Source organism: Ogataea polymorpha (assembly GCF_001664045.1).
Source record: "Ogataea polymorpha strain NCYC 495 leu1.1 chromosome Unknown OGAPOscaffold_1, whole genome shotgun sequence".
In the NCBI taxonomy this organism is placed as follows: Eukaryota; Fungi; Ascomycota; class Pichiomycetes; order Pichiales; family Pichiaceae; genus Ogataea; species Ogataea polymorpha.
The window spans coordinates 241,704-255,751 of NW_017264698.1; the positions used below are offsets into that span (position 1 = coordinate 241,704).

The 14,048-nt window shown below is 43.3% G+C and overlaps 6 protein-coding genes and 1 non-coding gene across 7 annotated transcripts; 5 read left to right on the plus strand and 2 right to left on the minus strand.

Annotated features, from left to right (window-relative positions):
- Positions 1–11: 11 nt before the first annotated feature.
- Positions 12–84, plus strand: OGAPODRAFT_t2. Its single transcript has one exon. It is a non-coding gene; the product is annotated as a tRNA-Lys (tRNA).
- A 225-nt stretch (positions 85–309) lies between these two features.
- On the plus strand, positions 310–2,991 carry OGAPODRAFT_74468 (uncharacterized protein; the record flags this gene model as incomplete). The annotated part of the gene is made up of 1 exon (XM_018355892.1): positions 310–2,991. One exon carries the CDS (start codon positions 310–312, stop codon positions 2,989–2,991), a length of 2,682 nt encoding a protein of 893 aa, XP_018212896.1.
- A 685-nt stretch (positions 2,992–3,676) lies between these two features.
- OGAPODRAFT_45382 (uncharacterized protein) lies at positions 3,677–7,675 on the minus strand (the record flags this gene model as incomplete). The annotated part of the gene is made up of 3 exons (XM_018355497.1): positions 3,677–5,297; positions 5,391–5,592; positions 5,641–7,675. Coding segments are annotated over 3 exons (3,858 nt in total), but the record flags the coding sequence as incomplete, so codon positions are not given.
- A 202-nt stretch (positions 7,676–7,877) lies between these two features.
- Positions 7,878–9,201, plus strand: OGAPODRAFT_15089 (uncharacterized protein; the record flags this gene model as incomplete). Its single annotated transcript, XM_018353487.1, has 1 exon — positions 7,878–9,201. A coding segment is annotated over exon 1 (1,222 nt), but the record flags the coding sequence as incomplete, so codon positions are not given.
- Positions 9,202–9,241: 40 nt separating this feature from the next.
- OGAPODRAFT_15090 (uncharacterized protein) lies at positions 9,242–10,984 on the plus strand (the record flags this gene model as incomplete). The annotated part of the gene is made up of 1 exon (XM_018353488.1): positions 9,242–10,984. The coding sequence occupies exon 1, from the start codon at positions 9,593–9,595 to the stop codon at positions 10,979–10,981; it is 1,389 nt and encodes a 462-aa protein (XP_018212899.1). The 5' UTR covers positions 9,242–9,592.
- Positions 10,985–11,042: 58 nt separating this feature from the next.
- Positions 11,043–13,397, minus strand: OGAPODRAFT_91733 (uncharacterized protein; the record flags this gene model as incomplete). The annotated part of the gene is made up of 1 exon (XM_018357030.1): positions 11,043–13,397. One exon carries the CDS (start codon positions 13,395–13,397, stop codon positions 11,043–11,045), a length of 2,355 nt encoding a protein of 784 aa, XP_018212900.1.
- A 248-nt stretch (positions 13,398–13,645) lies between these two features.
- On the plus strand, positions 13,646–13,957 carry OGAPODRAFT_22560 (uncharacterized protein; the record flags this gene model as incomplete). Its single annotated transcript, XM_018355215.1, has 1 exon — positions 13,646–13,957. The coding sequence occupies one exon, from the start codon at positions 13,646–13,648 to the stop codon at positions 13,955–13,957; it is 312 nt and encodes a 103-aa protein (XP_018212901.1).
- Between the last annotated feature and the right edge of the window lie 91 nt (positions 13,958–14,048).

Genomic DNA, 14,048 nt, shown 5'->3' on the forward strand with positions numbered 1-14,048 from the left:
GGTTAGCAAAAGCCTGGCTAGCTCAATCGGTAGAGCGTGTGACTCTTAATCACAAGGCTGCGGGTTCGAGCCCCGCGTCGGGCTTATTTTTTTATACTCCTAAGATACGATTTGTTTTGAAGACTTGCTTCTCAGGAGAACCGCCGTATGTAACAACACGAGTTCCTCTGGGAACGCCAATTGCTGCCCAAAAATCGGTCTCCTACTCTATGTTTTTTGATTTCCTATCCAGCCTCATAATGAACTTCGGCAAGTAGGCCAAAATATTTAAATTTCTACTCGGTCGCATATAATTTATTAACTCGGACAATGAATTCAACATCAAGGTTAGCACTTGCCTATGTAACAGGTGGTTTAACTTTATGGCCATTGATTCTGTTTGTGAATAGCGTGGTGTCTGACCTAAAACTTCTCAGCTTTGATGATTCCTTGCACAAATTATGTCAGCTAGCAATCACTTACATAGTGGGAGGATTGACTTTCTTGCCCATCACACTTATTATTGGATGGCACTTTCTACCACGGGCTCCGGAGGGCCCTGGACAAGAGAGAGAGCTTGAGCAAGCAAGGCTTAGGGAAGAAAGCAGAGCTAAGGGGGAACCTGAAGGCTATAGAAGTTTAATGGCTGGACAGGTTCTGGAGAGAGAAAGCTCGGATCTTAAGACGTACCACGAAGGATGGCTTACTGTTACACGCGAATACTACCAATTCCCACAAATTGACTGGAGTGAATCCCAGACACAAGCATCATCTGGTAGTTCATTGGGTTCCGAGCAGGTCAGCAACCAACAGGCTCCGAAAAGTGGTAGCTTTCTCAAAATGGTTAAAGGAAACAAATCTGTACCTGCAAATGCGGAAGAATCTAAGCAAGATACAACAACACTTGATGCCAAGAAGTTGAAAGCAATCAGGAAGAAAAACAGATATTTTGCGGTTCTGAAACATGGCAATTTATTTCTATATGATGATGAAGCAAAGAGGAACGTCCAGCACGTTATAGTTTTGTCAAACCATGTGATAGGAATCTGGCCTAGAGAGCTGAAGGATGGCCAGCTTTTCACAAAAAAAGCTGCAATTTGTATATTCAAGAAAGATCCAGAGTTCAATTCTACTGCTCCTAATGCCACGTCTCCTGAGCCCGAAAATTTGCTGGATGTTCTGCAAGGAAAAGTGACCCTGGACACTCCACCAAAAGACACCTTTTTTCTCTATGCAGACCGCAACACTCAAAAGGAAGACTGGTACTTTGCATTACTCAGAGCGACTACTAAAGACGTGCCTAAGTCAGGCACTGCCAAAGACCTACTAGAACCGTCTTTTATGGCTCGCACATTGCATTTCATGACCGCAGATATGATTGATTTGATTCAAACCATCAATTCCTCGGAGGGCCAGCTGACGACGCAGTGGTTGAATGCGCTCATAGGACGGCTTTTCCTGAGCTATTATAGAACAGAGGAATTCAAGGAGCTCATAAAAAATAAGATCGATGAACGTCTCAAGAAGATCAGAACGCCAGACTTTCTGGACGACCTGCAAATTAAAAAGATTGACGTTGGACACTCTGCCCCTTTTTTGACGTTTCCCAAATTGCAAAACTTGACTCCGGAGGGAGACCTTAGTCTTCAATGTCATGTGCTTTATCAAGGTGGTCTAGTGCTAGAGGTTGCCTCTAAAGTCTTCTTAAACCTTGGAACGAGGTTCAAGCAGAGGGAGTTCGATATCAACTTGAAAATCGTCATGAAAAAGCTGGAAGGTGATATTTTGCTTAGGATGAAACCCCCTCCAACGAACAGAGTGTGGTATGGGTTTACAAAATTGCCTGAGTTCGACATGGTGATTGAACCTGTGGTCAGTTCCCGTGCTCTGAACTACAATCTCATTACCAACATCATCACTAACAGGTTCAAGGAAGCATTGGGAAAGACTCTCGTGCTACCATTTATGGATGATCTTGTGTTTTATAGAACAGAAGGTGAGATCTTTAAGGGAGGTATTTGGGACAAATCAGTACGTCCTATTGTAACTGCCACCTCGCCACAGCAATCTCATCCTGTTCCACCACCATTACCATCAAGAGATCTTAAGGCGGAGGAACTTGACATAGAAGACATAGCCTTAGAAGAAGATGACAACTCCTCTCTCGGCAATTCACTCAGAGGAATCACCAAAGAGTCTACCAGGGATGACAACACGTTTGAAGCAGCCCAGTCAGTGACAAATGATTACGCTCCAGATAGCAGTTCTGTATTGACCACAGGATCTGGGGGGTCGTCCTCTTCTGCGGCAAATGCAACCAAATACAAGGACAGAGCGTCAATGCTCTCTAAGAAGTTTATGTCGATCAACAAAGGACTGTCGCCGGATAGCAGTGTTTCAGATACCGTTTCTGAAGGTGCCCATGGAGACGACCAATCCAAGTCACTGTCTGCGTCCTATTCCAAGCTCAAAGGGCTTTACTCATCAACAAAACAGAAATTAGTCGAAAAACAATCCACGACAAGTGTCAAAGAAATCAACTACTCTCCTCCTGAAATGATTTCCAACCGTCGTATCATAAGAAAAACATTGCGTGCGACAGATGATCAACCAGAAGCTGATAACCGAAAATCATCTGCCGACATGTTTGCCAAAACGGAGAAAACAAGCATAGAGTCAATTGGTTCGCTCGGCTATGACGAGCAGCAACCAAAGTCTCCAACGAATCCAACCATGTTTATTAACGAGAGATACAGAAGCAGTTCGCTTAGTAAACATGTTCCACCATCGCCTTTGGCAACCCCCCAAAAACTGAGAGCTGGTGATCAAGACTGGGAAAAAGAAGCTGAAGAGAGGTTGCCTGCTGACAAAGACGTGGATTCAGGACCATCGACTGAAAGCGCGATCACAGATGCTGACCATGAGACCGTGGATTCTCCATCAGGCACCAGTTTGAATGATACTGCCACAGCACTACGAAGGGTGCCTCCACCACTTCCAGAACGGCGATAGTATACATTATGTTTATAATACATAGTACACGCTATTTCAGTTTGAGCTTAATCTTTGGCAGTGAAGGTGTTGCCGAGCGACTTTGCGTAGACTTCCTCTCAGAATTAGTCGAGGCTTCAATTTCTATGCCGGAAGTTTCTGGCTCGGTCTTTAATGGGGGAATTCCATTGACAGAACTACTCCTTGAGTTACCAGGATTAGATGCGACGTCATCACCAGCTTCTATTTTTTCCGAAGTATCCTCTGCTCGGCTTCCTGGAGTATAATTGTTCTGGACATCCTCTCCATGCTGAGAGTAACCGTTTGACTCTGGAGCTGACTCTGGAGCTGACTCTGGAGCTGACTCTGGAGCGGAAAGAGTGGTACTAGGTTCTGTCTTGACTGGATTAAGCTGGCGCAGTTTCTCAGGATTGATTTTCAATTTCACCGGCAAGCTCTTTAATTCACCAAAGTTCTCGTCGTCGGACACCAAAACCTTCTTTTCAGACAATTGGAAACGCACGTAGCGAAGAGGTGATTGTTTATCGGTTTGAATGATATCGTATGCCACACGCCTTCTGTTGGAAAGTTTTCTATACTTGAATTTGACTTCGAACTTTTCCCTTGGAGCCCTTGGATCTGAAGATGGCTCTGAAACAGAGGAGCGTTTTTGCTTCTGCGTGGAGCGAGAGCTGCTATTATCAGTGACCTTGAGCTTGATAGTTGGAATCTGTATTTTAAGTCTCCCTTGTCTTTTGAATGTCACCTTGTACGTCTCAGAATGAGGCTCAATACTAACATCAGTGACCTTAGCAACCAATTTCCTCTCGTTCGGAAGCTTCGTGGTGACCTTGAAAGAGTCAATCGCTTCGAAGACGACTTCTATAACATCAAATAAATTTCGTTTCGCGCTCACAGACAGCAAGCACGAATGAATTGCCAGCCAGAGTTCTTTGCGAAGTCCCGTGCCTATGCTCAAGTCCCTGCGAAGAATCTCCAATGCTCCTTTCATGGTGAGTCGAGACAGCTGGTCACGTCGGGTTTTCATTTCATTACCTGCTCCACTGTCCTCGACAATTACGAGGGTGTTGTTCTTTTCGTCGGAATCACCCTTTTTCGCTCTGAAGAATTCATCGTCTTCGAGGTTAGGAAACACTCCGTCCACGGCAGCCGCGCCCACTGCTCGCATCAAAGCAAGGATCAAATGGTGACGAAGGTAATGGGAAGTCTCAAGCTTTAAAGTTGTGAAGAGTAGCGACAGGACGTGCGAGTTTCTCAGACCACCTAACAGCAGAAGACTTTCAAAGGCTTTGAGTCTAATATCCGAATCGTAAAAGGGTCTAGTGTATGGAATCAAGTCAATATAGGAGAGGTCAACAAGACCCAGTAGGGCCAAACGCACTTTCTCATGAAGCATTGTCACTGTAACAATATGATGATAGGAGGGAGACCATTGGTCCATCTTCGCGGCTCTGTTTATCTCCACAATGGACTCGATCAGGAACTTTTCGGTAGGGTCTGTAAGATTTCTTTTGTCCATCTCAACATGGGATTCATTGTGGTTCGGGATCTTTTTATTCGAGCTGACTATCAAATTTGACAAACAAGTGATGAAGTTGGCAAGATAAAAGGAATCATCAAAATAGTTATTATTATTGTCATTGAATTTTAGAATATTGAGCATGATTCTCTTCAATTCAATCGGACTGTCGCCATTCTTATTTGTCACGGTTGACAGACCAGTCACAATGGCTTTCATAACAAAGTAGTCACTGAATTCCGAAAAGTCGTTAGGCAGCGGTAAATATTCATTAGGCTCCAGCTCAGGATATCCTTTCGATATAATGTTGTTGTAACAATAAAAGTACTTGTAAGCTTTGAGCAAAAATCTCATTCCTAGATGGTCGTTATCCTCCTTTGAAAGCTTGGCCAGTCCTAAAGCCGCTTGGGCCCTAACGCCATAGAAATACCGTTTATCAAGTATGGTTCTCATTAAAACCGTTGCAAAATAGATTGATGGGTGCAACGATTCCGAAAAAAACTTGACACTTTCTAACTGTGCTTCCACATCTCGGTCTTGTCTCAACTGGGATTCAAACATGTTTTCATTCAAATTGATATAGACCTTGCAAATCCATTCAAAGTCTGCATCCACACGCAGCCATTCGAAGGCGTCTCCAAGGATTTCGTAGTCATTTTCTTCAATTTTTTGTTTTTCAGCGAAACCCCAATCTTCTAGATCCTTAGGTTTCATGAACACGTCTCCCAACTTCTTCACCGTCGGTTCATCATCGTCACCACGCAATTTATCCTTTTCTCGTTCTTTCCTCAATTTATCTCTTTCTCTTTTTTCCCTTTCTCTTTCCTTTCTTTCAGCTTCTTCTTGATCTTCTTCCTTTCTTCTTTTAGATCTTCTATACTTTGTGTTATATTGTATATCCAATTTGGTGACGGGATCCTTGATGTCAACAATATGCTCATACGGCGTACCATCTGCTTCGTGAATACGGATAGTTATAGGCCCAGTAAACACATTGGGCGCAGAGAAAGTCTCCTCTTCAGATAAAAACATATTAGCCTCATCGACGAAATGTTCTCTCTGATACTGCTTCCTCAAAGTTTCTTTAGAGTTTATGTCCATTTGCAGTTCGTCGTTTGCTTCCAGCTTACTATTCTTTTGTATCTGGCGAATGCTCATCTCGATGAACATTCTTTTCTTATTGAATCTTTGCGTCACTTGAAAAATTGGAACTCCACAACTATGGATCCAGTTTTGGAAAAATGACTCAAGCTTATGATGAGCCACCTTCTCGCAAACATGGTGAAAGTGGGCGGTTGACAAACAATTTCCGTTAAGCAAATCCCCTGACATAGCCTGGAGAAAAATCTTGGGGATGACACGAGACAGCCCAAATGACTTATCAGTCTTAGTCATACGGCGATCCAGAATGAACATTATCAAAGGAGCTTTTAGCCTTATGAATTCCATATCTTGGGAGAGATTTATCGGAAAGCGAAACAACTGATTGGCCAAAGGCCTTTTCCCGACATCGATTTCACAGAGGTAATCGGTGCGCAGCTTGACTTCGTATCTGTATCGGTTGACTCCAAAAAGCTTTTTCAGAAACTGACCTGCCATGAAGTACGAAATACCAATTACCAACCAGAAATCATTCAACGATTTCGGAAGAACGTTGATTCCGGAATATTGCTCAGACAGAGCAACTGCCAGCTTTTCTGTCACATCAAAGATAGGTTCTATCAACTTTGGGCTGTACAGCAATTTCGAAGACATGATTGTCATACCAGCAAATGCACAAGAGTCACAAGCCATGTCATCGACGTAGACCATCGTGTAGCTAGGGAATGGGAATGAGCCAAATTCTTTTGAGTAGAAGTCAAACATTTTGTACATTGCAACTGTTGTGTTCAGAACTTCCTCCTTCCGACCAGGCAAGAAGTAAAGCATAGTCGGCACCTTATTAGAGTTGGATTCAGCAGAGAAGTTCGTGGCGTTGTTAATGTCCTTGTCTGCAAAATTTGCCAGGGCATTGGAAGGAACCAACTCATCAGTACCTGGCTTAACGTCCAAGATTGGGCAGCTTTCGAACGCGCCCACGGCAAAGCCGAGGTGATGAGCAGGAACTGGATTGTAAAATTGAAAGTTGATCACCTTTTTGCCGACATCCAGAGGAGAGGGCGATTCTTTGACACCGATCAAATCCGGAACTGCCACTATTAATGGAGTATCATCGCGCTCTTCTTGTTCTTCATCCATTTCGTCTTCAGTTTCCATTCTTCTTAAAGCCTTCTTAGCTTCATCGGAGCCAACCAATTTGGTCTCTCCTATGTCACCCACCGTTTCAGGCACAATTATGTTTATGTCCCACGCAGGTTTTTCGTAAAAGTTGTCTATACATGGAACCCATGAGCTGGCACTGCATCCCAGATCATTGTTCGAGGTGTAGCAGAACCACCTGTTCTTTGGGATAGTTGTGCCATTTCCTCCATGGAATAGCAATCCATTTTTTGAGTTCCTGATCAGGTAGCTAATTCTGATATTCAACGGAGTGTATACTTTATCAGAGCTCATCATAGCATTGGTAGTCAAAGGTGTGTGCGACCGGGTAGAACTGACGTTGGGTGAAAACGTTTGTTTTGATGTTGGATCGTGAAGCCTTAGTTTGATAGAATCTGGAATGTATATTACCAATTCCGATGTGTTCTCAGGGTATGACGAAGAAGGATTCCCTTGATTATTCTGATCTGAAAACAATGGATAGAACCTGGCTCTGTAAAAGTGATGCTGTTGTAGCTTTACCACTTCGGAATGTGTGTCATAATTTGGGTTGTATTCATAGTTGGCCAGCACTGGGTTTTCTGTGTCATTGAGATACTCATCGTTTTGGAAGAAGTCACCATAATGGTAGCTTGCCTTTTTGCCATTCACTGTAATGTCCTTTATCTGCATTCCTCTACAGTCTAGTTTAACCTGCCTGACACTAGCATTGAGCGGAAGAACGGTCAATTCAGTCTCTCCAAGCACTGACTGCTCTGCTAAATCAATGTCTAAAGTGACTTTTTGATACCCAATTTTGATAGGCTGTGACGGTAAATCATCGGTATCATATTTATGATGCCTCCTTGGTGTCGCATATGACTTCGGTGTAAAACGCGAGGTTGCCGACGGATGATCCTGCGACATGGTATTGGAAAACAGTTGAAAACGACTTTAGTTTTTGTTTTCTTTAGCTGGCTCCAAAACTCTACGGTGCAAAGATGTACATAAGATCGAATTTATTTACATGTTCTTTTAATCCGGGCAACAAATACTTTTGTTTTAAGACTCACGATCAATACTATATTATAAAGTAGGGATTAAGACACTATCAGGAGAACCCAAGTGTCACTATCTGTCAATTGGATACCCGTTTACGGTTTATGCGGAAATAAATAGATCCAGGACAATTTACTCTTTGATAGCTTAACTATGGACAGTCCAGACAGCGAAAGTAATTACGAGCTGCTCTTGGAGTTGGTCAATTCTCCAGATTTTGATTTGTATCAGTGTCTAAGCTACCTTCAAAAGTACGCCGACAACATTGGAATACATTACTTTTTATGCCAGAGAGCATCTAGATATCCCATCGGCGAGCTCAGGTTTTTCATCCCTCAATTTCTTCAACTGCTGATCACGGTGGAGACGGAATCGGTGGCTCTCGAAGAGATGTTGCGAACTTTATGTTCAAGAGATGTGCACTGCAGCTTGATCACATTTTGGCACTTACAGGCTTTGCTCCAGGACCTCAGCAAACAACCTGAAAGCGTTGGTTTCCAAACTTGCAAAAGAATGCTCAATGATCTACAATATCAATTATTTAACTTCTCCAACAATCAGCATACGATTACCTCCTCTACTACTTCGTCATCTGGCGTTGTCACCAAGCACGAACTTCATAAATCTTTCAAGGAAAATGTTGCACCCTCCATAATTTTAGCGACTTCCTTGATATCAGGAGCAAGTGTTCCTAGAAGCACCAAATATGTGGCGCCGATAGTAAGAATACAGGGAAAGCGACTCAAGTCATTTGTATTTGAAGTGGTTAAGGACATCAAGAAAAGCTTGAACGAAAACCTGACAAAGAAGAACACAATTAATAATGCGCTCTTGGGAAGATCAAGAGAAGAGGTGGAAGGTTTAAGAAATGGGAAACCTGTGAGTCGCGGGAAACGAAGCATCTCGTCATCGTCTGTGCATTCTAATGACTCTCATAGAGATCAGCTTAACTTTGACATGATAGACTCGTACGCCGATATTAACATGCCAAGTCTCAGCAGACCGTCTTTGAAAGCAAAGAAAACATCTTTGTCCTTGCTCAAAGCGCAAAGCGATCATTTTGACTACTCCAATACCCACCACAGCGAAAGGTTACATGATAATGCGGTTTCTTCGATGCCCAATCTTCATATGTTCAACAACGATAACTCAAACACTGAAATCCCGTACTCTTCAGACGGATCATATGCTTCTTCGATAAGGAACTCATTTGATTTTAGAGATAGCAGCGAGATTGAGAGTTTGTATGGTGACGAGCCGGCCTCCCCTAATTTGCCTCAATCTTCCAAACTGTCTTATAAAGTTCCCCTATCAGAATTACAACAGGTCAAACTTCTCAAATCAAACTATTTTAAAAACGAAACCCAATTCGTAATAGCGTTACAGAATATCTCAATTAGGCTTGCCAAGGTTCCGAAAGATGCTCGATTATCTACCTTGAAAGCTGAATTAGCAACGCTGAACAAAGATTTACCTTGTGAAGTTGACATTCCCGGTCTTTTGCCGAAGAATAAAAAAGGAAAACTCCACAGACTTTGCAAGATTGCAGTCAATGAGGCCGCTGTTCTAAACTCGGCAGAGCGTGTTCCATACTTGCTTCTTGTTGAATATCTTGCTGACGACATTGACTTCAACCCGGAATCGGCTCATAACAAACTACTCTTGAACAAGTTAGAAGATAACAAAGGAGCGAACGATACCTTCAAGTTGAGTGATAAAAAATACAGATTTGACCTAGCTTATCCACATGCTCCTTCGTCCTCTGTTTCGTTGAACTCTCTTGATATGAAAGCCAATACCCCCTCCAGGGATCAATTTGTGGAAACTAGGGAGGCAGAGGAATCTGACTTAGCTGACTTCTCGGTTGTGAGCTTGAGCAACAAAATGGATAAATATGCATATAAATCAAAAAGGTCTGTGAAACCAAAGACAAGCAATTTGAAGCTTGAACTAAGTTCTCCGTCCACTGATGTGATTGAAGAGAAAATAAAAAAACTAGAACTTTCGTTCAAGTCTCAATACGAGGGAGGGCTGGATAACGAAAGTGAATTGGCCAACCAGATGAGGATTGCTGCAGTGATGCTTACTCAGTTAGAGTCACCTGCTTCCACAATGCCAGTTTCACAAGCAGCTGAGATTAAAGCTCGCATTATAGATTCAATGAAAGCAATGCAACATGGATTTGGGGTGGAAGGCATGAACGAAATTCGCGGTGAAGCGGGTGAACGTAAACTTTCAAACGATTTGAAAGTTGCCGGACTCAGCTACTTGGGAGAGGACTGGAATAGCAAGAAAGCTCGAATCAGGGCAGAGTCAAAGTACGGTCATCTTGAAAACTGGGATTTGTTTTCAGTGATTGCCAAAACAGGGGATGATCTGACTCAGGAGGCTTTTGCATGTCAGCTGATCCACGCTATGGCTCGCATCTGGTACCGTGATAACGTAAAAGTCTGGGTGAAAAGGATGAAAATTTTGGTCACTTCTTCCACCACGGGTTTGGTGGAAACCATCACCAACGCTTTATCGATACATTCCATCAAAAAATCTCTGACTCAGTACATGTCATTGAACAACGAAAACCCTCGTGGGGAGATTGCGACTTTGAAAGACCATTTTATACGCATGTTCGGTGACGAGAACAGTCCACGATACAGGCTTGCTCAGGAGAACTTTTGCATTTCACTTGCCGCGTATTCTGTCATCTGTTACATTTTACAAATCAAGGATCGTCACAACGGTAACATCATGCTGGATTCGGAAGGACACATTATACACATTGACTTTGGCTATCTCCTCTCCAATTCTCCTGGGTCAGTTGGATTTGAAGCCGCTCCTTTCAAGCTGACTATGGAATACGTTGATCTTCTTGGAGGTGTGGACTCTTTCTACTTTCAGAAATTCAGAGCTTTAATGAAACAGGCGTTCAAGTCGCTCAGGAGAAATGCTGACTCCCTAGTCAATCTCGTGGAGCTCATGCAGAAAGATTCGACGCTTCCATGTTTTAAAGCAGGCGTGAATACTAGCATTCAGCTGAGACAGCGTTTCCAGCTTCATTTGAGCGACGATGAGTTGGATTTATTCATTGACAATGTCTTGATTAACAAGAGCTTGGGAAGTATGTACACAAGGCTCTACGATCAGTACCAGCTTCTGACCCAAGGTATTTACATATAGAAAATGACGCATTTGCATAATTATAACAATTTCTAATTGGATACATGTAGTAAAAAGTACATCAGAGTTTCATGGAGTGAAACATGCCATTTGTGTTGTGGATTCGAGTTGTTACGGTGCGCACACGCACCTGATATTCTTCCGTATCCATAGATGAACGACTCGTTCCGTTTTGTTCAGTACTACTGAACATGCTAAGTCTACCAGGCTGATCTATGACCGATGATGAGTTATTGGAGCTCCTGGATAAAGTGGTTTCCGACGGCAGAGCCAAATAAATGTAAGATTCCAGAGACCACTCATACCAAACCCTGTCTGGCGCCGTGTCCCGCTTCACAAACACAGCCAGCTCCTGATCGTCAGTCAATTGCATTGGCTGCTCTAGAGGCATGAAAAATGGTAGCCAGGATACTAGGTTGTGGGGGCTGGGGCCGGATCCGGTAGGGCAGTTGGAGATAATGATACCATTGTACAGCTCTGCCTGGAAAAATCCGAGAAGACCATGAATCGTACCTTTGCGATGACAGTGCAATGTCGTATGTGCTTGACGTTTCATGTTGCCATTTCTAAGAGGATGCTGGAATGTCCAGAGCTTGGAGTATTTTGACGACAAAGTGTCGTATTCGTCGCATAGTGGAACGTAGCAAGCATGAAATTTCGACAGGTCGTTGCTTTCAAGTAGCTTGGTGTAAATGGATGGGGAGATCGCAGGAGCGACGAAAGAGGTGTACTCCTTAGGGATAAAAATGATATTGTCAGGATCGCAGTACTGTTCCACGGAATACAAACATTCTGGGGACAGCTCGTTGCATCCAAAGCTACCAAGTAGCTCACTAATGACCAAATGGAATCCAGACTGTGTTGGAAGCTGAGGCTTCCATGACCTCACATCCGCATTCACGACGTCTACTTTTCCGTTCCAGAAATCCTGATTTCGCTGAGACAAGTACACCATGACTGTTGGACTTTTCTCGATAGCTGTAATGTGCACCTTATCTAGATCCAGATTGAGAAATTTAATGGCAGCAAAAAGTCGCTCAATAAGAGGGCCTCTTCCAGGGCCGATCACCAATATTTTGAGATACTCAGAGATTTGCTGAACATCCGCGTCGGGTCCCTTTTCAGTCACGGTTAAAGATGAAGTGTTGAACGCAGTTGCTCCAAAATTTGGTAAATTCCTTACATGCTGGAATCTAGGCAAATTTATAAGGTCCATCAGTGATGAAATCATTGCTCGCTCGTAGCACTCATATTTCGCCTGGTCTTGCTCAAAGACTTTATAGGTGGCATTGTTGAGGTTTTCGGACAATGGCTGTAAGGGTGTCTGTAAAGATTTTATCGACCTCAATTCGGAACGATCGAGGTTTGCCATTGCCAGATTTTTCAAAGTAAACTCCTCGATCGGCAAAAGCTGGTTATGGCTCGAGCTTGATTTAATGAGATATTTCAGGTATTCCAAATATGATAGATCTCCAAGATAAACTTTGTTACCGTCAACGCTGATATAGGCCTGGCTCGATTTGTCATCAAGACTTGAGTTTCTAAGGTTCGCAATAAGATCACTTTCCTTGTCAACTCCGTGCAGAAGTAAAATAGGAGGATCTAGTACTTTTTTCTGAATAATCTTCCAGATGATGAGCTGGTTGTATTTATTAAGCACGGGGTAACCTTTTGAATTTGGAATGAAGCGGGAGCTGGAGATAAGGTAAAATCGAATTGGCTCCAACAGCCACCTATTAACCACATGTTCGGGAATGTTTTGTTTGGGCGATGCTAGACTAACAGTTAAGTTTCTATGATAGTTGCAGTGGATGCGTATGGTATTCCACATATCCCACGTCGATAGCGGATCAATGATAGGGATAAGCTCGCCTGTGGCGGGGTTTGTCTGGGGATCTTCACATATAGGCAAAGAAATAGAAATCTCAATATCAGAAAACTTGTGCAGAATGGAATTTAAGCTGTTGGTGAACACAGCAAGATGATTCAAATCTTTGGGCGGAGCCAGCAGCAACTTGCGAACCCCCAAAAATTGAGCATATGCTATTTCGTTGGAGAGCACCTGAAGAGAAAACTCGTTGATCAACGGATCATTGGCCCCGAGCTCAATCCAAGGAGACAACAAGCCGATTGTGGTCTCGGTATGAGGCCCTGTAAAAATATTAACTTCATTTGATCTGGGGAATGGGACTTTGAGTCCCCCCGGAACCGCCCCGAAACCACCTTCTTTGATGCTGTCTTTGAAAGACTGGAAGTAGCTTTTACAATTCTCTCGGTATCTTGGATTTGTGATGGCTAGAAGCACGCAGCTATAGCCGTTCTTACTTAAAGTTTGTACCAGCAACCGATCGCTCTTCACCAAAGCCAAGGTGAACGGCAGAGGCTTGATTCCGATTCTCACAATTTGAGGTTCCATGGGGTCGCTGCCTGTCTTGTCATGTACCAGTTTGTAAAAAACAAGATTATTTGGCAAGCTAATATTTATCTCGTTTCATAATGCCTTGCATATATAGTATGCGCCAATATGTGAGATTGAAATTTCAGCCATAATTCTTTTCGCGTTGGTAGGCGGTAGGCACGACCGACCAATCGACGCGACGAGGTCGGCACAGAATTTTTGTAGAAAATTAATCGACAAAAACACAAGCACACGAGTCTTTCTCAATGTCTCACTCACAGCCAAGGCCAAGAGAGCTGACGCCACAGGAGAAGGAGCGTATTTTCTCATTCAGGGAGAAGTACTACTACTCTCCTAGGTACTCGGATGATCACTACGAATATCGTCACGTCGCACTACCTAGGGAATTGTTGAAGCTCATCCCTAGTGATTATTTCACAGAAAATGGAACCTTCAAGATTCTGACAGAAGAGGAATGGCGTGGGCAGCTTGGGATCACTCAAAGTTTGGGCTGGACCCACTATGATTGCCATGCGCCAGAACCTCATATCTTACTTTTCAGAAGAGCCAAGGACTAGCTCTTTGTTCCGCCATTTTGCATCGATACCGCTATGAATGACTAGCAAAATACCACCATGTATTTAATAAAGCTACAGTTGTAGATCCTAC